The 22,738-nt window shown below is 41.3% G+C and overlaps 1 protein-coding gene across 1 annotated transcript; it reads right to left on the bottom strand.

Annotated features, from left to right (window-relative positions):
* Nucleotides 1-204: 204 nt before the first annotated feature.
* Nucleotides 205-12,647, bottom strand: ROPN1 (rhophilin associated tail protein 1). Its single transcript, XM_083413976.1, has 6 exons — nt 12,491-12,647; nt 10,658-10,784; nt 9,268-9,385; nt 4,125-4,286; nt 1,397-1,572; nt 205-416 (listed from the first exon to the last, which is right to left on the bottom strand). The coding sequence occupies exons 2-6, from the start codon at nt 10,771-10,773 to the stop codon at nt 350-352; spliced, it is 639 nt and encodes a 212-aa protein (XP_083270102.1). The 5' UTR covers nt 10,774-10,784; nt 12,491-12,647; the 3' UTR covers nt 205-349.
* Between the last annotated feature and the right edge of the window lie 10,091 nt (nt 12,648-22,738).

Here is a 22,738-nt window from a genome sequence, read left to right as displayed (position 1 = left end):
GTTTCACATGGCAGTGCCGGATATTTTGAAATGCAAAAAGAGGGGAGAAGGGTGGACCTCAATATATATTTAATATAATAGGTTTATACTATTTGGTAGTCTATGATATTTATTTGGGTGGACGTGTGTATATCATAGCACCAGAAAGTTTAACAGTAGACTGTATTCTACTCCAGTGGCACCTTCTCAATCTATGTTTCCATCTTTCTTATTTGTTGCTTTGCCAAACTGTTTATTAACGGACACAAAGGGAAAAAAGAGACTGAGAGGTTGGCCTATTTGTAATTCTTATTCTGTCCTCTGTTTCGTCTTCTTCCTATCAACATAGCAGTGTATGATGTACTGAGAACTACTCCAACCTGACCCGCGGATTCTGGGTAAAATCATTCACTTTGATCAAGCCGTCTGGCCCAATGCTGTGTAGGGAACATAAAAATAAAAAATAAAATTAGAGGTTTGCTCACCCAGCAATACTTGATCTTTATGAAACATTCTAAACTTTTATCTCACAAAAAATAATTGTAGCACCATCTTCTGTCTTTCCAGATGCCAGTCTTCCTTCTACCTCAGTGAAGCACATTTAAAAGAACTGCACTGAGTGCAGGCAGCGTAGTCCAAATTAGTCTGTGAATAAAGGAATGCCACAAGGTGGCAGCAACCATATATAGTTTGAAATACAGGATGCTTTGACGCAAAACACTTTCCCCAAGATAGAGCCAAAGGGGATAGGAAAGTTGGGATTTAAAATGTATTCGTAAATAAGCAATTCTTGCTATCAGTGGCCATGACAGTAGTGTTAACTATAATAAATCAGGGATTATGATCAAAAGATTTCTAAAGAGACCCCGCAACCACACTGGGCATGGGAAAATATTTTAAATTCTTAAGTATCAGAGTCAACAGGTATAGTGGTTAGAGTGGTGGACTGGGGCATGGTGGACCAGGATTCAAATCCCCACTCAAGTCATGAAGCTCACTGGGTGACCTTGGGTCAGTCATTGCCTCACAGAGTTGTGAGGATAAAATGGGGAGGGGGAGAAACATGTATACCAGCTTGAATTCCTTGATGGGGCTTCCAACTCTCTGAAGCAGATTTTTAAGTTGGTTGACAGAGAAGAGGAAAGTTCCATTGCTATGCTAGCAGAACACAATCCCAAGTTTTTAGAGGCATGGTATATCAAACTGGGATTTTTTCTAATCCTGCTTATTCTGTTTAATGTGAGGATGTCCTGTCCTGTGAACAAACTGGCCCTAGGACTTAGCAATATCTGTCCCTATAGCTGTAAACACTACTGCACTTCAATACCATACAGGAGGGTAAAACCTATGATACAAATAGCCACACGCCTTGACATTTACGTTAGCTGTATGTATTAGATATACTGGGGTTACTTACATCTCCTGCTCAATATAGTTCAGCATTCGACTAACATGAGATGCTGAAATCTCCCCATCTACTTCAGCGATGTAAGTGTAGAGAAACTGGAAAGTGCTGAAGGGGATACGGGCGGGTCCACTGTCATTCTCATTGGATAAAACCTCACATATTATCTTCAGAGTTTTTGCAATAGTCTATTAAAAAGATAAGAAGAATTAGTATCTAAGTTTGCCATCCATCTTAAAGCAACTAGTTATTATTCATTTCTAGAAATACTAAAAAAAATAGCTCGGTGTCTGGCTATAAAGCCACAAAGCAGCGATAGCTATTGTGGTGTCCTCCAGATGTTGTGGCCCAACTCCCTTCAGCCCTGCCCAGTTGGGAAATGGTCGGGGATGGTGAGAGTTGCTGGCCCAAATGTCTGGGGGGCCCCACATTGGCTACCCCTGCCATAAACAGAAGAGTGAGCAACTGTTTATTTATGTGACTCAACTAAACAGTCACAGCTTCTTTGCCAGAAGTCCTGAGAATTATAGTTAGGTGGTAAGTATAGTTCTGGATAAAACCGCTATGCTGTGGTGGTTTATGGTGTAGTGATTAGAATAGGGGAATGCCACGTTCAAATCTCCACACAATTATGAAGCTCTGAGGTGAGTTTGGACCATCATGATTTCCCGGCCTAGTCTTACCTCACAGGGTTATTGTGAGGAGGATAATAAGGGAGTGGAGGGCCTTGTACAAATCATGTGAAGCCTAAATTTTTAAGGTAGGTGTTTCTTGATAAACATCTCTATTATGATGGAAAGCCACACCAAAAATGCAGTTTAGTTTTAATGTGCTAAGATGTATCAAAGAACAGTGGCCACAGTGCAGAGTTACTGTGATACTAATGATTTCAGTGAGATTAAGCACACTTTAATATCCGTTAGACTGCAGCCAAATACTATATATATTCGGCTTTATATACTCTCTTAAAAAATATATATATTGGCACTTTATAGTAACAATAACAGTAATACATTAATGCACAACATTGTACATAAGGAGATATTCTCTAGGAAAGTTGATGTTTGAGTTTCTCTGTTTTGGTAAATGGCTGTTTCCTGATGAACAAAAAAACAATATCTATTAGCTCTGTCTGTTTTTTATCTTTTGCTCACCTGAAGTCAAAATCTTCTCTGAAATCAGAATTATCTCCACAGCTGCTAACTGTAATGTTATAAATATAAGATTATGACTTCAGGTGAGGAAGAAGACTGCAGGAACAGACAAATTCACAAACACAAAAAGCCAGATTCATAAATGGTGCCCCTAGTAAAACAGGCTAAAGGGCAGGAGAGAGAAACAGAAAATACAATGGATTATGATAAAGTTTTGGATGCAAGATTACAACAGTTCATTCCGAGAGATACATTAATCAGCCTATATTAATACAATCAGTGGTCATATGAAGAGTAATGTTAACCCACACTGCTAAGCATCTTTATAGCATTAGATGCACTTCCGCAGATAATAGCTGCCATCAGGACAGCTGCAACAGTGGGATTCTTAGGGCTTCTACCATGTTGTGAGAATGTGGCAACCCATGATTAGCTGGACGTTATACCAATCCAGCTTTATTCCTTGTAAATTTGCAACCTCCCTTTGTTACATGTAAAAGCAATATCTGTGGAATATGTTTAAGTTCATGAATGAGGGAGAGGCCTAAATATCCATACAATATTATCTTATGTTGGTCCAATTTAATAATTCAGATTGCAAAAGTAAAGATTGGGTTGCTGTTGTTTTTTAAATTTAGGCTATTAAGGGAGATAGGTATTACTTGTGATTCATCCAAAAGAGAGCCCACTAGACAAATATGGTGTAACAAACTCCAGTATTGAAACTCATCTGGGATCTTGTGCAGTTGCCATGGAAAAGAGGGGGAGAAAGGGTGGAGACGGTAGCTGTTGGCTGGTGAACTATCTTAAGGTAGAAGGGCTTTTACAAAGCTTATATGATGTGGGTTCCCTCATGGTAGGAAGAGAACAGAAATTAGGTACAGTGTAGGGAATAGGACAACTCGGCCACTAATGGCGACCCTTCCAACAGCACCAGATTTACTGCAATGTGAAAATGTCCTCTGCCCTTTAAATTCTTCACACACAGCAGAATACAGTGGTAGAATCCAAGCTTGGGGGGATTGTACAGTAGATTGTATCAATTCAAATTGATGTTTAGAATTGGCATTCACAGTAAGAAGAAATTAGGACTCTGAGGACCAAAGTACTTTAGTGGCCTGCTCCTTGCTGTGCTACCTTTCAACTTGTATTTTTAAAAACTCGCAGCAGAATATTTGTTAAAAAGTGATTCCCCCTACACCTGAAATGGTACCCATCTACTACTACTTCTGAAATCTATAGCCTCTTTCCCAGCTCTTTCTGCTCTGTGTGTACAAGCAGACCTGGGTGAGGCCATATTAGGAACAAATGGGCAGCCATTAACCCAGGCAATACCTTCATACAACAGTCCAATAAGCTGTGGTTGTTGTTCTCGCTTTCCTTCTGTTCTGGGGCTGCAAAAAATACAGGAAGGGAGGCTGCTACAGTAAGGCCCATTAGGTGGCAGCTGGTTCTGCCATTCACTGCTTCCTGAGTGAAACTACGAGCTCTTAATAATAATCCACATGACATAGACCCACTAAAAGTAAATACTAATTATTTAAGGAATCTAAACATATTGGAAATTCAAAAGAAAAGGAACTTACAACTCCAAGAGAGCTGCAGGCCAGAGCTAAAAACTTGAGCCATTCAATTTCTTCAGTAAAGTGTCCAACGTTCATAATACTGTCAAATAGGTCTGTAGGAAGATTGAGCACCTTCCACATCTGGGCTAGCTCATCTACGTGGATTATCAGCCTCCCGCCCACCTGGAAAGAAATATTGGCAATATCTATCATAAGTGAATAAATGACTGCAGGTTTTTTGTTTTTCTCTAGATCTCGTCACCTGCTTTAGTGCCAGGAATTCCTTCCTAATCGTACAAATTTTAGAGATGGTAAGCATTCTGTTTTCTTTGTAGAATCAGTAAAAATAAATAAAAATGTACGAGATCACGGAACTAAGATACAGCTAAGCAGATTGGGATGTTGGTTGAATCCTTGCTCTGTTCTTTGTAAGAAGGAGTATGTTGCTGCTTTGATATTTTTTACTTTAAGTGTCCAGGCAAAGAATGAGACAGAAATGCCACAGGCATGTACTAACTTGTTTTAGAAAATGTTGTGCTGAGTTTGTATTAACTGTGGTTCTGCTTTGCACCATGATATCTTGTTGTACTCCTCCCAAAAAATAAGTAGGATGTAATCATGTCTGCATCTTCTCAGTTCTGTGATGGGGCAGGGTATCCTTGCTTATTTGTATATGCCAGTTTATCAATATATGAATACATAAATGTCTGATACCGAGACTGAGCCTTAATTATGAGGTGACATACACAAACCTAACGTAGATCTTTTGAAAATGGACCAGGTGACATTCAAACTGCTGTTATACTGACTTGACATCTACTAGGCTGGAAAACGCTGAGGGTGCAGGTACTGGGGTGGCGCAGCTGCACCAAGAACTATTTCACCTTCTGCTTCTAGTCTAGTATATGGCTACACCATATACTATATACATACACATATATATACTATATACCATATACATTGTTTGATTCTAAACTTGCAAAAACAAGTACAGGGCTGCTGCTTTTACTGCAGATTCCTACTGTGAAAGAAGGAGAAAATGGACTTACCCAGTCCACTTTTTTTGGCAGGAGAAAACTATATCTTATATCTTAGGACCCCACTGCTGGATAATATGCTAATGCTTCCATATCTTATTGATTGATTGATTTATATTCCAGCCTTTCTCTCAAAAGCTGCAAGGGGTCTCACTCGCTGTGTTCATTCCAAATTTAGTAGATGGTGCTTGAACTCATAGTAGCAAATATTTAAGAAATAAGTTTGTGAGACTGCACTGATGTCTGTGTGCTTTGAGATTATTCCACCATTTTGCTGTTTTAATATTCAGTATGCAGCTGTTGAAAAATTAATGACATGGCACAGTTTTAAGAGGTGTCCATAGCAGGTCTACTGCCCTTCAGTGTGTTGTTTTAAACCCTTCACTGCGAGTTGTGCAGCACTGTCCTGAACATGTTTACTCAAACGTGAGCTCTACTTCTGAGTAAGCATATTTAGGATTACAGCCTTAGTATACAACCATAACCTTGGGAAGTAGTATTTCTGGAAAAGGTTTAATTATGATATTGGGCTTTTGCATCTATAGCTCTCTGTTTCTTGTGCAGGCTGTGCAATCTGTAGAAGCAATTCTAGGTTTTCCTTGTGTATTAAGTGTCCCAAAGAAGAGGACCCGGCAGATGAGGGTCATGTGGATCTTGAATGGGCCTGAATTCAATGTAGAAAAGCAGGCAGGGGCTTTGGAACAATATGTTGCCGCTGTCCACTTGGGAATAAATGATGCCACTAACACTGGGGATGTCTATTTTGGGGATATTATCACTCACCCAGTTAATGAAGTTGGTATGCTGTGTCTGCTTTTGAGTGTCATTGTGGGCACAAGAAGAATATAGGAATGAATTCATACACACAGGGGAGAATGCCCTAGATATGCAGGAGTATATATTTTGTTCTCGAAGCTAACAACATGAGTTTGACCAAACTGCGGGAGTGGTACCTGGCGTGCTCTGGTCCATGGGGTCACAAAGAGTTGGACACAACTGAACGACTAAACAACAATATATTTTGAAAAAGACCTTTGTACCCCAGAACAAGAAAGAACACAGGGATGCACATGTGTGCTATCCACATGCTGTCTATTCATGTTGGAGCAGAAAGCAGGGCACCAGTGATAGCTCTCAGCTCTCTAGAGTTAGCTGAAGGGAAGCAAGCAGGAGGCCTGAAATGTGTTTAAATGTGTACAAATCTCCCAGGTCACTTCCCCTTTTCTAGATCCTTTGAATTGTCAGGTGGCATTTGTGCTTTCAGGGTTTATCCACACTTCCCGTTGCTTTGTGCTTTCTGGGCTTTTCAGGTTCATATCTGAGTGTTTTTTGTCCCAGGGCTTTCCCCAGGAAAACCCTTGTTTTACCACTGAATCAGAACAAACAGCAATCTGCAGAAAACCTGCTTGCCGTTTGTTCCAATCCAGTGGTAAAATATGGGTTTTTCTGGGGAAAGCATCAGGGCTGAAAATAATAAATAAGTAACCACTTGAACACAGACTTGGAAAGCCCAGACTTGTACCTAGGAAGCACAAAGCAAAGGTAAGCAGGGTGCTTCCCAGATTGGTAACTGGGGGTAAGATAGGCGTGTGCTTGAATGGAGAAGCAATATCTCTGCACACCATAGTTTTCAGAGGAGTGCACATTTGGTTATACATTTGAGTGAGCACCTGCATTTGGGATGCACGTCTGCTTTTGGAGCCTGATTTCTCACAGGCACACAAGTACTAAAGTTTCTAGGGATTATTTGAGCTGCAGGTTGTCAGTCACAGACACCTGTAGAATCTTCATGACTTCGAATCTGCCACTTGAATTAATAAACTGCTGTATATTTCTCAGCCACTCTAAAGTGTACTCCAGGGCTATAAAATATTATAGGTAGTGCTAAAATGATCTTTCCATCACCACAAGCATTTCTGCTGGCCAAACAAAATCATCTCCCATTTCCTCCCCCACCCTGCACACTGTTCTAGGGATTTGAGGAGGGTGCAGGGGGAAGAGGGGGAGTAAGTCCCCTTGTGCTAGTGGGACTCATTGTGGTGCACCCTGCTGGCTCAACAACCTAGTTGAAAATGGCCCATAGTTTATTAGGACTGAAATCAAATTCCAGTGAATAGGAGCCAACATCAAATGTGCAGGTGTCAGTGCTGTGCTGATGTGAAGATACTAACAACCTAAAATTCAAGTTGTTGTTTTTGGAGTAAGGAACTTATCTTGTGTAAAGAAGATATTGTGGGAGAAAATGGAGAAACAGTACTAGCACAGAAGCACTGTGCATCACTAACTGGATCCTAAATCCTGTGGTGGTGTATACCCGCTGTCTTCCTAAATAATACATCCTCTTCCATCTGTTCTCTGCTCAAAATGAAAGGCTTAAAAACACAAAAATGGGATCCATTTAACCCATATTGGTACAATAACTGAGCAGTTATGGTTGGTTAGTATTTTTGTGAAGAAATTCAGAGCTTGCCATGCTGCTGGTGGTATGAAAATTTTGTATGAAAAGCTACAGATATTGATTCAGAGTTCATATGAAAAGATGTCCATGTTCTAATCATAAAGCCCAGTTGTGCATTTTTTCAGCTAATTTGTAAAAATAGTACTTGGGCTACAGGGGTGGCATCTCGCCCTCAGGATTGTGGATGCCCATCGCTGTAATGTGGGCTCCTCCAAAAATGAACATGACATTGCATGTTGTGTGTGTGACATCACATGCACCACGTGCAGGCATGTGTATATGATGTTGCACGTCCATGTTGCAGTATCGGCTGCTCCTCTTCCTCCTTTTCTGCAGGGAGGGGCATGGATTCAGAAGCAGAGAGACTGCCTCCACGTCCGAACCCCCACACTGGAAAAGGGTGCCTCACTTGCTGACTATGCAGGGTGGAGCTGAACTCCTTCTCTCTCTGAGGCAGCACCACAGAGGCTAGCTGGCTGCCTGTCTTCAGCTTTGCTCATTGACTTTGTGGGTGCTCAGCCCCCACAATTATATTAATGTGGGTGCCCAAGCAGCCACGGTCCCCTGGAGTTGGCTTCTATGCCGGGCTATAACTGGGTATTGATGAACTAAACATTGGAGTAATTGATTGCATTGCATTGTGCTTACAGTTACAGAAAGAAGCTGGTCATGCTGCTGAAGAGAACTTTATCATGCTGATTTTCCATTTTCTTCTGTGTAACAAGGGGATGAGAACATTTGAGAGGATGGTATAGATAATGGGTAGGGAACCCTTTTCAATTCCCTTTTAGGCAATCTTCTGAGGGCCACATGCTAGCAGTGGGCAGGACCAAAGCAAAAGTGGGTGGAGTGGCCTGTGGAGAAACCTGAGGGCCAGATAGAAATCCCCAAGTTCTAGTATAGATGGCTTGCTTCTTATGTGGTTGCATGCAGAGAGTGACAAGCAAGTTACTACTTTGTAAGTTGTCATCTTTATTCATTGTTTGAGTTCTCACAGGGTGGTGAACTATAACTGACGACTTACTATAAACATGACCATCTGGGTTGCTTTGCTTCTCCCTGGCACGCAAGGGAAACAAACCACAATTCCTGGCTTAGCATTATGTCCAAACCAGGGTTGTGGTTTGTAGTGCTCCAAACAAACCACAATCAATATGCTAAGTACAAACTTTGGTTGCAGACTGTGGTTTGCTTGGAGCAAAACAAACCATGATCTCTGGTTTGCATGTAATGTTAAGCTATGGTTTATTTCTTCCCATGGAGGAGCAAAGCAGCTCAGATTGGCACATTCAGAGTAATACATGAATTGTTGTTTATCATGAGGTGCAAATGAAGTCAGTGTTTAAAATTAGAGCGTGCACAAATTATTGCTTCCCTATGTGTATCAGGATGGTTTTGGAACTAGGCTTGAATGTAATAAAAGTAAAGGAATTATGAAGAGCAATAATCTTTTAAATAGTCTTCGTACTTTGGCAGAAGTCTTATAACCTTGACATCTTGTAATAGTTATATTCTGTCTGTATGCATCTTACAATGTGAACAAAAAGTAGCAGATATAAGACTGGAGGCAATTACTGGAACCGTGTCCAAAACCAATATGAAATAGTAGAGTACAAACACTCAAGCCTCTTATGTACTTGCCCCAAAATGGAAAGGAGATGTTTCTTACTCTCTGGTGTAAGACCTTCAAGAGCTCTGGTGTAAGCTCTGCACAGTTTGATAAAGGGACTCTATCTGGTCGTTCTCTTACAGGAGGATTCTCTCCACGGGCCATAGCACTAAAATAGCTAGACAGAAAGAAAACAGCAGGCGTTTGCATTTTAGCAAAATATGTTAACAAAAAGTGTGACTAGAACTTGGCTATTTATTTTCAAGTTTATGAATGGCATATTAAAGCTCAACAGTGAAAAATCATAAAGTACGCATATCAAAAGGACATAGCTTGAAGGCACATGACACAGCAACCTTATTGAAATTTAGCAGCTCAGTTCTGGTTAGTGATGGATAGGGGACAGCCTGGAAACTATGTAAGCTGCCTTCCTACAACGAGGAAAGGTGGGATATTGTAATACAGTGGTACCTTGGTTCTCAAACTTAATCTGTTCTGGGAGTCTGTTTGACTCTCAAAACCATTTGAAAACCAAGGCGCAGCTACCGATTGGCTGCAGGAGACTACCAAGGTACCACTGTATAAGGGTGGGATGCCTGACCTTCTGAATATTGTTGGCCTGGAACTCTCATTATCACTGACCATTGACTATTGTGGCTGGGACTGGCTGGAGTTCGACAACATCTGGAGGGTCAAAGCTTCCCCCCACTTGTCATGGTGGTAGCTGATAATAGGAGGGGGAATCGCATGAGAGCAACAGGCCTGATTGTAGCCTCTTTGCAGTAGGCTGGTGATGTGCCACTGGCTGTGCTTCTCCATCAAACTGTACCACTGCTGGCCAGGAGTTAGGATTGCAGCCTGAGCTATTATTTATGCTTAATTTGAAATGTGGTTGTTTGTTCACCGAGGCGGGTAGTGCTTATGTATGCTGGGTAGTAGAGTTTTCATTATTTGGCTATGAAAGTGATAGCAGTTTTTGTTCACATACTACAGTTTTGCAATATTCCCACCCACATTGATCTTGGTGTTTTGGGTTTTTGTATTGCAAAAACCGCTTGAAAATGTTGCACATGAGAAAATGAAAGTCATGTGTGACTGTTGGTCTATATTCCTTTAGGTTTCAGGGGATGTATTTTCTCTGGATTTGTTATTTACTGTAGCCTAGGGTGTCTTGAGGGATATTTTGCTCCCTGAACTTATTCCACCCAGGGTTCCCTGTGGCAAGCATAGGGCAGTTCTTCATAAAATGGTGCTGGTCATTCTTTAATGAAAGCTGCATTAATTCCTGATACCAAATAATTGCTACCCATCTTTGCCTGAAAAAAAGTGTGTTCTCAAAAAGTATCGGGGAAATGCCATAAACATAGAATTCCACAAGTAAACCTATAAACTATTAAGTATAGTATCAGTTTTAAGGATACAGTTTTTTAGAATAAAATATTAAACTTACTCAGAAGACCATTGGATCAGATCTGGAGGCTGTGTCCGAATGGCAGCTTTTGTAAACTGCTTCAACAAATCTGGAAGCTCCGGAGGGATGCATACTTGTTTGTCTGTTTGTGGCATAATTCCTGTGCCTGTTACAAAAAATAGCAACCTTCTCTGTTAAGTGTTGGAAAACACATTGCAATTACCCATTGAAGCAACCCTTCGGTCAAAGTTCTTTTTTATCCTATAAACTTGTGTGGTGCTATAAAAATGTTGAAAAACAGAAAGCAGGCAGTACCACGCAAGAAAAGCACATAACCTTTTACTGAAAAATATTACATTTGAGTTCTTACTCATTTCACTAAATCACTTTGTATTTTATAACATTGTGTAATAGTAGCTATATAATTGTGGATTTTACATTTCTATTGTTGGGGAATCCTCCCCCTGCTGAATTTGTCTGGTAATGAACTTCTACTTGCCTATTATGAAGTCCCTGAATATTGTGCAGATTTCTAGAGTGCATTATCAGTGCATCTAAGGTGCTGTCCACACCTGTTGGGCCCATCCATTATCATCACTCACAAAAAGAATGTACCCTTGACCATGTCCAATACACCATTGTAGTTGTGCTTTCTAGGTGAAGGCTGACAAGCTATCTTTTGCACAATAAGAAAAAATAAGAAAATCTGCAAAACGCAGGCAGGATCTCTGACTCTCTGTACAGAGTCTGTGTCTGTACAGCATGTGCAAATTCAGACTTTCAGTGAATGTGAGGCGGTTGAGACCAGCAGGTGTAATTTGGATTCTCTTCCCTGCTAGCATTCACTGACCATCAGTACACACAGAGCTACTGATGAGCCCTTATGTACACCCCAGTTTCTCCAGAATTGGAAAATTTAGGCATTTTTGAATACAGTAGATCCTACACGCTGATAGTTTTCAACATGACAGGTCAGCCTCCCGCAGAAAGCATGGCCCGTTGCTAAGGACAATGAATGTGTCTCTATGAGTGCAGGTACTAATGCGTCTCTTGTGAGAAAGCTTTGTTCCTCTGGGAATGTCAAAAGTATTTCTTTCTCACTTGGCAGTCATAGACTATGATGCATGTGTCCACAGCTGCAGTGCAACTGCGGTTGCAGTGGCTGCAATCTTATGGTTGCAACTGCATCTAATTGGGCACCCTCTGCCCACCCCTTTGCGATATGAAATATTCCCTTTGCTGGTGATAGAAATAATTTATTCCAGTTGTAGAAACTTTGGATAAATGCATATAATGATCACCCAGCCATACCCCCACCAAAATACAAAAAAATAAAAGGGAACTCAAGGAAGTGAAGAGGTCTTGATGAGGCAAGGCTTGGGGGATTTGTACAGAGCAAACGTCTTACAGAAGCAGTTTCACAGACTACTTAGCAAGCAACAAGCACTTGCAAATATATTTTTGTAACTCTGCCACCCCATTCCAGCTACCCTATCTCTATTCTTTCCATCCACGCACTGTCACTATCTCATATTGGTCTCCCGTACAAATTTGTCCCCAGTCTTTGGCATTGGGCTTGCATCTAACAGACCTTGCACAGATCCACACCATACATTTAAAACACATCCAGCACACATTTGAAGCACACGACTTGCGTCAAAGAATCATGGGAACTGTAGTTTGTCAAGGGTGCTAGGAACGGTAGCTTCAGGCCAGGAAACTACAGCTCCCGGGACTGTTTGGGGGAAGTAACCGGGCTTTAAATGTGTGGTGGATGTGCTTTCGTGGTGTGGATCTGCCCCTTGTTGATGTCGGAGATTAGCAAAGTGGGTTAAGAATTCTGCCCCCCAGGGTGGTTCTGTCCTGTATTACCGGAGGCTGAGACGACTCAGCCTCTTCGTGAAGATCGCCCAGCTGCTGTTTTGGGACAGTCACACCAGGCTTTATCGGGGGCTTCACGCTGCTTCCACCCAAGATGGGCCCTTGCATTAACTCAGGACTGCGCCCTTTGTTTCCCTGCAGCTCTAGGTATCCTAGCAACTGGTGCTCTACCTCACAAAGGCACTGATTCTGTCAGCTGCCTTTGCTGGCAGTAAACAGTGAGACACTTGAAAAGGTCATGGGGTTCTTAGTGGGGAGTTAAGAGAACTTCATCAGGGTGGGGTTGGGGAGCCTCAAACTCCATGGGTAGGACAGGTATTTTAGATAAATTTTAGGGCTTTCACTATCTTCTGGGTATCCATAAAATTAATGAGTCTAAGGTTTGCTTGATGCTATGGGCATGGCTGCATGGATTTGTCCTGTTGTTTCTACCCTGTCATGTAAATCTGTACACCATCTAGGTTTCTTTCCAATAACACCTGCCATTTTCACTCTTTTGTGGGGCAGAGGAAGTTTGAGTTAAGGTGTGGCAGTGATAAAACAAAGATGACCAGGAGGAAAAATTCTAATCACAGTTGTGGGGTGCAAGAAGTGTTGCTTTTATGGGGGAAAGGGCTGCCTATGATGAGGGCTGCAAAACGCTGCTGAGAATGCTTACTGTTGCCTGTCTTCTCTAACCCATTGGTAGGGTGACCATTTGCACATAGACAAGAGAATGCTGCACCAAAGCAGAGGACAAAAGGCAACAGAGCTTTGCATAGAATATTGGTGTGCTAAATATATATGTAGAGATGGAAATGTGGAAATAATTACTATAATTTAAATAGAAATATAATGCATCTCACCATAGCGGGGAAGCCTATAGTCAAGTGGCTTGTGTGCTTGCTCTGTCTGATGTCCAGGTGCTAACTGTTGGTGGACAAGTTCAAGGTCGCTGCTCTGCTTTCTTATGGTTTTCTAATCTTCAAACCAGACTTGGATTGGACATTCCTTCTAATAGAGGATGACTTCAAATGGAGGGCTGTCCTCTGACAATGGTTTAAACAGAGGACTACCCTTGGGAAAGTAGGTCACATGGCTACCCTTAGTATTAGATGGTGTTTCATTGGCATAAACCACTTCCAAACCATTTTGGATTCCCAAAGAAACTTCTAGTATGTTAATATTTCTGTAGTTCCATCCTGTGTCTATAGCCGAAGAGAACCAAATAAAGCAATATATGTTCAATATGATTGTTACCCACACATTAAGGAAGTTGTAATGTTTTTAAACTGATCTTAATAAGGTATTTTTACATTGCGGGCCCAGTTGCAATTCCGCCCACCCCTTGTTAGTGTCTATAAATGATTAATAACTCAGGCGGACAACAATCTGGATTAATATTGGGCACAACTTTATTGATTACAGAATGTTTGTGGGATTTTGGCTCAGGCATTGGGTGTATCCATTCCAGCCTCCTGCTGGAGGACTGGAACTGCTGCAGGTGTGTGCCAGGATTGTGGCCTCTCCAAGATGTCAGTCTACTGAGTTGGCCATCCTAAGGCTGCCGCTAGAAGCCTTATAGGCCCATCTGCCGCACGCTTGGCCTCAAGAGTGGGACATCCACTAAGACCCCTTTAGACCCCTGAAAACACCGCTGGACCATATTGGGTGATGCACCACTTCACCCTACGCTTGAAGACTAGGATTCTACCCAATGCTTTAACCGCCAAAGTTGAGACAATTTGCTGCGAGGAAGGCAAAACCTCTAAACCAGCCAATTTGTCTACAGGGAAAATTCCTTCCTGGGCCCAAATATGGCAAACGTGTGCGACCATAGCAAGGTCAGGAGATACACGGGAAACAAAATAAGGTTAAACTGTGAATGAAGGAATGGAGCATTGTTAAAGCAGCAACCTGAAAGGCAGAAAACATTTTAGAACAAAATGAAATTGACCTGGAAAATAAAGATGGTGGGTGGGCTTTGTTTGCTTCTCCGCTGACTGTGCTGAGGCCGGACAGCGCTGCAGACTTTTATGCAGCCAGTGCCCTCCCAGACTGCAAGGCACACCCACAAGGGAGGCCACTGACTGGCCCATTCAAGATGCTGCAGCAGGCAGGAACTTGCCAGATGTCTAGGCAGTCGGGGGGAGGGGGGTCCCTAATGGCTGCCCGGACATGTGCGCTCTGCTCTGACGGACCAGGGATGGCGGCCGAGCGCGAGAGGCCATGACAGATGCCCACCCAGGAAGGGGTAAGCGTCCGTTGTTGTAAGTTGCCTTCGGATTTCATAATGAAGGGTGGGTAAAAAATCTGATAGATAATAAGAAATAGCAACAGGAGTTATGTGTGTGCCTGGCAATAAATTGCATGCATAATGCCAACACAATGCTATAGCGTGGTTCTAGATTGGTTAACTCAGAAAATAAGCCCACCAAGCTCATTGAGGCTTGCTTCCAAGTTCCAAGTAAGGTTGTACAGGTCTGTATTATCATCTGCATGCTATAGGCTGTATTATTAACCCTCCTATTGTGTGTACGTGGTTGGGATGTGGTTCACAGGTAATTTGTAGCTGAAGAAAGATTTGAACCAGTTCTCCTTGAACTCTGCACAGTCAATGTGTACTCAGTCAATGTGTACTCAGAACTCCATGGGGTTATAATTTCAGCCTTAACCACTCGAGTGGCATTAGTACACTCCCTACTAGAAAAGGTAAAGTGGGATCAGGGGGTGACAAGTGGGGTAAATTGAGGGACACATTCAGGAAATGCCAGCATGGTGATTTTTCTTCCTAGTTTTAAATTTATCACAAAGCTAATGTCAATATCATGTTTCCCTGGCTCTCCTTTCAAGAAGAAGTGATAGATGCTTCAAAGTAATAACCTTCAAGTGAATGGTTTTCTTTTAAAAAAGGATGAAGAGTGAATATGAAATAGCATGAATATCATAGCAAATAACATAAGACCTAAACCTAAAACTCTGTTTGACAAAAGAGCATGAACAAAAATGTCAACAGATTATATTGCATTGTTATACAGAGAGAAATGTTTGGTGAAGCATATAGAAATTGTGCATTATGCTAAACAGGTGAAGTAAACATTATTTACCCGCTGTTGAGACGACAACTGAAAGTTATCTCTTGATTCACTCTTTCACTGGGGAAATGTATGATAAACGAAAAGAAAAAGGACATTTCTTTTCATGTAGTCAAATCCACCCCAAGAATTACAGGAATGAAAGCTGCAAAAGCTTCTTAACTATTGTGCCTTTAACACCCCATACTAAATAGGAATGATTCTTTCATTGAAAATATTTTTTTTAAAAAAATCTTCATTTTCCAGATACTTCTGGTTTAAGCTCTGACAGGGTATACTTCAGGAGCAGAGGGTTAAAGTGCATGAAATATAGTTGGTAAGATGGAAGTAATTTAAAATACTACCTTAGGGTTGTTAGCTACTTTTTCCCCTGAGATTTTTTACAGTATCCTAGTGGAGAGAAATTAATTGTAGTCAGTCTTTTTCCTGCTTCTCCATGCCAGGGAAGCTTGTGCATTTTGTTTTGTTTTTACCTTCTGTGAAGCTGATTAAAGGCACAGGACCTGTATTAACAGACCAGGGTTATTTAAAGAGGCAGGATATAAGAGGCAGGTAATAACTAGTATCTGTTTTGTCATGTTTTTACATATAATCCATGCTGTAGCATACCAAAAGTAAGCACCTACAGATTAAGATCTGAGTAGGTGTAAGAATGAACCAGAAAAACGGTATATTTTGTCTCTCCAACATAGCAATGAGCCTAAAGTTCCTACTTGTTAGTAGCTACTGTACTTGGAATTTGGGGAGATGGGGCTTGGAAATTCTGGAGTTACTAAGTGGCTGGGAGCTACAAGTGATCTCCTATTCATGTAGTGAGAACTATCATATAGTGAGCTTTACAGGAGCTACTGTCTTGTTGTTAGTATCTTGTTTCTGCAAATAACAATAATAGTAAGAATAATAATAATAACTATAATTATACCCCACCCACCTGGTTGGGTTTCTCCAGTCACTCTGGCCGGCTTACAGTACATATAAAACATATTAAAACATCAAATATTAAAAAACTCCTGATACAGGACTGCCTTCAGATGTCTTCTAAAAATCAGGTAATTGTTCATTTCCTTGACATCTGATGGGAGGGCGCTCCACAGGGAGGGCACCACTACCAAGAAGGCTCTCTGCCTGGTTCCCTGTAGCCTCACTCCTAGCAGTGTGGGAACTGCCAGAAGACCCTCGGAGGATAACCTCAGTGTCTGGGCTGAGCGATGGGGGTGGAGACGCTCCTCCAGGTATACTGGGCCGAAGCTGTTTAAAGCTTTTAAGGTCAGCACCAACACTTTGAATTGTGCTTGGAAACGTACCGGGAGCCAGTGAAGATCCTTTAGGACCAGTGTTATATGGTCCTGGCAGCTGCTCCCAGTCACCACTCTAGCTGCCACAATTAAGTCAGCCCTGGTTAAGCTACATGTCAAAGCAATGTAATTAAGCAGAGGGAAACAAGCAAGGGAAGTGCATCTGTCTTTCTTGTTCATTGGACCAGCTGCCACTGCTCCTCTTTCTTATTATTGTAAGGTTGCTAATTTGTTTTTGTCAAATCTTCCCCCCATGCCTTTAACAGCAATTTGATATGCAGGCATGGCTGAGCAATTATGCTTATTTTTCAGTTGTTTGAAAACTTTACCTGCTGATTTCTGTAGAACAAAGCAGGGCAATTTTTTCCTTAGTCACATGTCTAAACTAGGTTGTTAAGAGTTATGCAGAAGTAATTACAACAAACGTTATTATAACAAAAACTTAATTTAGAATATATCCAAGAGCTCTGGACCATTTCTACCCCTCCCTAAACATGGCCTCTACTAAGCCTGAAATAATATTTCTGGAAAAAGAAGATAGGAACAGACTATATAGATGGAGGAACAAGGCAAGTTAAGTTCCACATTAGGACTCATAATGACCTTAAATACAAGGATAACATTAAAGGTAAAGGGACCCCTGACCATTAGGTCCACTCGTGACCGACTCCGGGGTTGCAGCGCTCATATCACTTTATTGGCTGAGGGAGCCGGCGTACAGCTTCCAGGTCATGTGGCCAGCATGACTAAGCTGCTTCTGGCGAACCAGAGCCGCGCACGGAAACGCTGTTTACCTTCCCGCCGGAATGGTACCTATTTATCTACTTGCACTTTGACGTGCTTTCGAACTGCTAGGTTGGCAGGAGCAGGGACCGGGCAACGGGAGCTCACCATGTTGTGGGGATTCGAACCGCCGACCTTCTGATCGGCAAGTCCTAGGCTCTGTGGTTTAATCCACAACGCCACCCGCGTCCCTATGCCACCCGCGTCCCTACATTACATTACAGACCTCAAATTCTTCTCCGGCCCATATTTGTATCTAAGCCAGAGAAGAATCTTACCCCTTGCCCCATCTTCTATCCACACAGTCCCCATAGAATTCTACTTTTGATTCAGATTCTGCTTGCCTCCCTGCCTCTTGTGCAGCAGTTTTTCCACAAGGCTCTGCATAGTTGTTTCCACTTCTGAACCACAGGCCTCTCAGTTCTTGGCCAATAGTGTCTGATGGCATCATAGTGTGATCTATGCTACTGAGCCGCCTACTCATCCAAATACCATGGGTACTGTAGTCCCCAGAAAGCAATAGTGGAGAACGCATTGTCACAGGCTTTGCTGAGACCTCCAGGGGTGCCCTTTTGTTGTATGGCAAGCGATCTAATGTCCCGTCCCCCCCTTTGAGAATGTGAATGATCCCTGCTGTGGCGAGATCACGAAAGCGCTAGTGAGAATGTACTGTTTTGAATGTTCTCTGTACCTACGTACTGAAAGATAGGCGGAGGAGAGAAAATTGTTAGGCAAGCTGTTTTAAGGGCACAGAGTCCTTTAGACGCAATCATTCTTCATTATTTCCTCTTCTGTGCTAAGCCATATCACAGAAGGTAGCACAATGTCTGTTCATCACATATTTATAGAAATGTGGAGTTGCACAAAGTACTGTGCTTCCACATCCACTTCTTGAAATGAAAGTAAGCAACCAAATTGATAATGGAGCTGTGTGTAATTTAGAATTAATTTGTATGCAATGACAAATTCATGTTCACACGTTTAGCCAATATTATATAAAAGTATGTTAAATGGTTATATCACAGGCTGTCTTACTATAGCTGCTTTTTTCTATTTAATGCTTTAAATTCTTATTTCTGGAGCTAAAAATACTGCTGTGTCAGTGTGTCTTGGAGAAAAATGATTTCAATGTAGTACCTGCTGGAAATGGACAATAATTTTAAAGGTGACATTTTCTGGCTCCTGTGTTTTTCTTAGCCGGGGGGGGGGGGGGGGGGAGGCGGAAGGACACAAACTTAAGTGAAAGGAAGAACTGGGGAGCTTGTGAACAAAGAAGGGAAAAGATGAAAGCCAGACTGAAGGATGAGGAAGAAATGAGTGAGAGAGGAGGTGTGAAAGGGTCAGGTTGCTTACTAGGAATGGCAAAGAAAAAGATCAAAGGACTAGAAGCCAAGTACTTGGAGGAGGGCAAGTGAGGGGGCAATCATTTTCAGTAGCTGGAGTGAAGACTGGAAAAAGAGAAGTAATAGGTTGCACTGTTGGCAAGGCAGATTGAAAGGACTCCAATAAGCGTTTGACAAAATTGTGTGCACAAGGTTGGGGTTATAGATGGTGGGTAGAAAACAGTGAAATCAAGTAACAACGTGGAAGACAGCACTCTGTCATTCAGACTAGAAGGTTGGGGGAAATGGGAAAAAAGAAAGTATTTAGCTGTTCTTGTTAGCTTTTGGGACCCTACAGTATGCCAGCCTTTCTTCCCAATTACATGGATTGAAGGGTTCTGAAAAAAACCAGTGTAATACCAACAAGGCTCCTCCAAATGTAGGTGCCATAATTACAAACTTTCAAGCCTAAGTTGATGTTGGAAGAACTGCAAATTCCTGTGCAGTGAATTTATTAAAGTGTCCATAATGACAACGGGTGCAAACGCAACCACTCATCATGGCAAAACCTCTAATGCATGATTCTTCAACATTATATGGAACATTTACAGTATATAACCAAATATACACCAGTTAAATGCTTAATATTAGCATTATTTTTTTACTGCAAGGTGACTTCTCCCACCACTTTTGGGGCAATTCTTGAGCAAAACCATAGCATCTGATGCAAATACCACTCTTAAAGCAGGTAAAGCAAGCTTATGAACAGGTGTCCCCTTACATTTACCTGCTGTGAAAATACCAAAATAAGGACGTTAGAGTATAATTAGACATTTGTGGTGTTGCAGTGCGTATCCATATACTCAGGAAATATTTGTTAAGGTGACAATCGTATTGAGGGTAGAGGGTTTCCTTATTATCACCCAGCCATTGTTTATATTTTATAAATGAACATGGCATTATTTTTCCTCATCTTGCCAGTTTAGAAATAATGGCTAAACAACTGTAGCTATTGCTGCAGAGTTGAAGAACCTGCTGTGGCTGTAGAGAACGATACAGGAGAGACATGTTTAATTGCATGTGGGACAGATGAAGGCATCCGATTTTGCTGCTACAAGTTCACTGTGTCATTTCTTCTTTCTATGCTCCTCCCAGCGGTCATTCAAACTAGGCAAGTTACTCTGTCTGCTCTTCCAGATGGTGGCATAAAGAACTAGAAGTAGTTACCCAAAACCCAATATGCCAAAATCATATTTCTGTGGATGGGCTATAAGGAAAAAGATGGTTGCATCCACCATTTACTCCCACAAGAAAACTGAATACAAACCACTCCCATTGTTCATGGAGGAGCAGAAAGTATTGAACACGACTGACATGCTGAATTGCAGTTATTATATTTTCTTCTTCTTTTGCTGTATGCTTGTTCTAACTCTGGGTGTAAGCATTTACCATCTATGCTGATTTCAGGGGAAATCCAGGGACTTAACAGAGAATCCCAAATTTCAGTGAAGAAATTGAGGTTTCTAGTACTAGAGTCAGCCCAAGCCAAGGGCATTAAAAGGACATAAAAGGTTCTTTCCTCTATCTAATTTCAGTGATTGAATAAATCTGCAAAGCTCTAACAAGGAAAGGAGGATTTTCTGGGGGTGGGGAAAAAGGGGAGACTGCCAAACACAACAGCTTGTTGGATTAAGCTCCAGACTTAAATACACTTGCAAGTTTGTTTTTAGGGGATGGGCAACTTTTTCAACACCAGTAGCCATACAAGACATGTAACATGAGCAAGGCAGTCAGATATATCTTGCATGCAAAATTTATACAGTTTTGCATACTGATCATTTGTATAAGCACATCTAGTTTTGACCCTTCTCTTCTGAAGACACAATTGCTATTATGGCTTTGTAAAGAAACACACAGAACTGAAGAAGCATAACTGGGGGCGGGGGGGGGGGCTCTATGCTTTGGCCCATTCTCTCTTAGAAGTAAGGATTTTTTAATTCTATCATGGCTTTGTAGTCTCTCTTAGGATGTCCCCTAGCTTCTTACCATTTCATCTCTCCCCACTACAAGTAGTTGACAGCTGTTCCTCTTTCATCAGGACCAATTCTTGCATGTTCATTTTCCTTGGGAAGATCAGGTGACAAAATTACATCACCTTCCCTGGATTGGCTGCAGTACGAAGGAAAACAAAGATGAACCACAAAAAACCCTGAACACATTTTAGAGTACTAAACAAGGCTCTATACACAAGGGCACAACACAGTAATTATCTATACAGTACAAGCAATTGGACTCAATGAAGCACACAGATATGCTAAAATGCCTAGTTAAGGTATGGATGTTGGCAGCTATCAATTGCCTACTTAGCAAAATTGCTCTGGCAAGCAACTAGTATCAGAATTTGAGAATTCAGTAAAATTTACAGCCTACATGATAGTACATTATTATTATTATTATTATTTTCCTTTGGTAATTTGTGAATGTGGCTCTTTGACAACACCAAGGAAACCATTTTAAGATAGGTAGTGAACAATTTCTTCATTTATTTTTATGTATTAAAATTCATTTAAATCCCACCTCTCTTCCTTCATGAAAATTTGCCTACATGTGTTTGTTGCCTTGGGCTCCCTTTGGGAGGAAGGGTTGGATATAAATTTAATAAACTAAGAAACAAACTCAAGGTAGCATACATGGGAGTGTCAGTTAGCCTGCCATTTAGGCACTGACTAGACTCAAACTGACTTCAGTTCAGCAGGTAGCTCCATTATGTGCTCTCAGGCCATGCCTTGGGACCTTCTTATTCTATAATGAATCTCTGTGTGTTTATTTTTGCATATACTAAACTTCTTTGCCTATTGTCCACCCTTGACTCACTAGTTTCCATTCGTGGTCTACATGGTTATGCCACTTGAACCTCCCCAGTAGTAAGTAATTTTTTTCATCATCATCATCATCAACAACAACAAGAACAATTAATTGTCTTTGGAATCGAGAGCTGGCTGGTCACCTTAAACCTAGATTCATGTAAACATAATAAAAAATGGAAAAATAATTTGCAAACTGCAGTTGTGGTTCTTTCCTAAAGTCAACAGCCAAGAATAAATTTAAAGACCTACTTCTAAGAACATCTGATTAACCAAAAGCGAGTATTGCCAGAGCTGCCATCCAAGGTAGCAGTAATTTGTGTTCACCAAGCTATGCAGCTCTGTAGCAAGATGTACTTATCTCTTCTGCTTATTGCATTTCCTCCACCCTAGTGACTTATTTTTCTTTCTTCACTAAAAATGCAAAGCCTGAGTAGGAAAGCAAATGTGTAATTGTATGTGCTCATTAATCCCTCTTATACTAATTACACCCAGGGCAAGATAATTTTAGTTTCAGTTCAAGGCTGGTTTCTACAGAGCCTTGTTGAATTTTAAAAGATGCTTCTGACAAATAGCTTTAATTAGATTCTAGTGATGGTTCTGTTGTTTTGGGAACCTAATCTTCACAACCTTTTTGTCCATGAATATTTGGCGGTGGGGGGAAACCCAAACTGCACTGTAATTCTCCAAAGAGCTCGTTGTACAGTGATAAGAAGGCTGCCAAAATTTCAGACAATGATACGTTTTGAATATGTATTCCTGGTGTTTTGAAATTTTCAGTCAGGGTTAATGTTCAATTCAGAAAGGCAGAGAAAGGTCCTGAACTTGCATGTCCTTTGGCTTTATCAAAAAGCTCACGGTGCACCATTTATATTCAAATATTTTAAACTAATGCATATTA

The sequence above is a fragment of the Podarcis tiliguerta genome (assembly GCF_965153285.1).
Source record: "Podarcis tiliguerta genome assembly, chromosome: 1".
Lineage (NCBI taxonomy): Eukaryota > Metazoa > Chordata > Lepidosauria > Squamata > Lacertidae > Podarcis > Podarcis tiliguerta.
Note: the sequence above shows the minus strand (reverse complement) of the source record. Positions and strands in the feature narration are given on the sequence as shown.

What these genes read in the sequence shown, in the direction of transcription:
- ROPN1 (XM_083413976.1), bottom strand. Translation starts at nt 10,773, where the DNA reads ATGCCACAAACAGACAAACAAGTATGCATCCCTCCGGAGCTTCCAGAT. An exon ending in CTGATCCAATGGTCTTCTGA is followed by an intron (nt 9,386 to 10,657) that starts GTAAGTTTAATA and finishes CTTTCTGTCTAG; the next exon opens with CTATTTTAGTGCTATGGCCC. An exon ending in AACTATATTGAGCAGGAGAT is followed by an intron (nt 417 to 1,396) that starts GTAAGTAACCCC and finishes TTCCCTACACAG; the next exon opens with CATTGGGCCAGACGGCTTGA.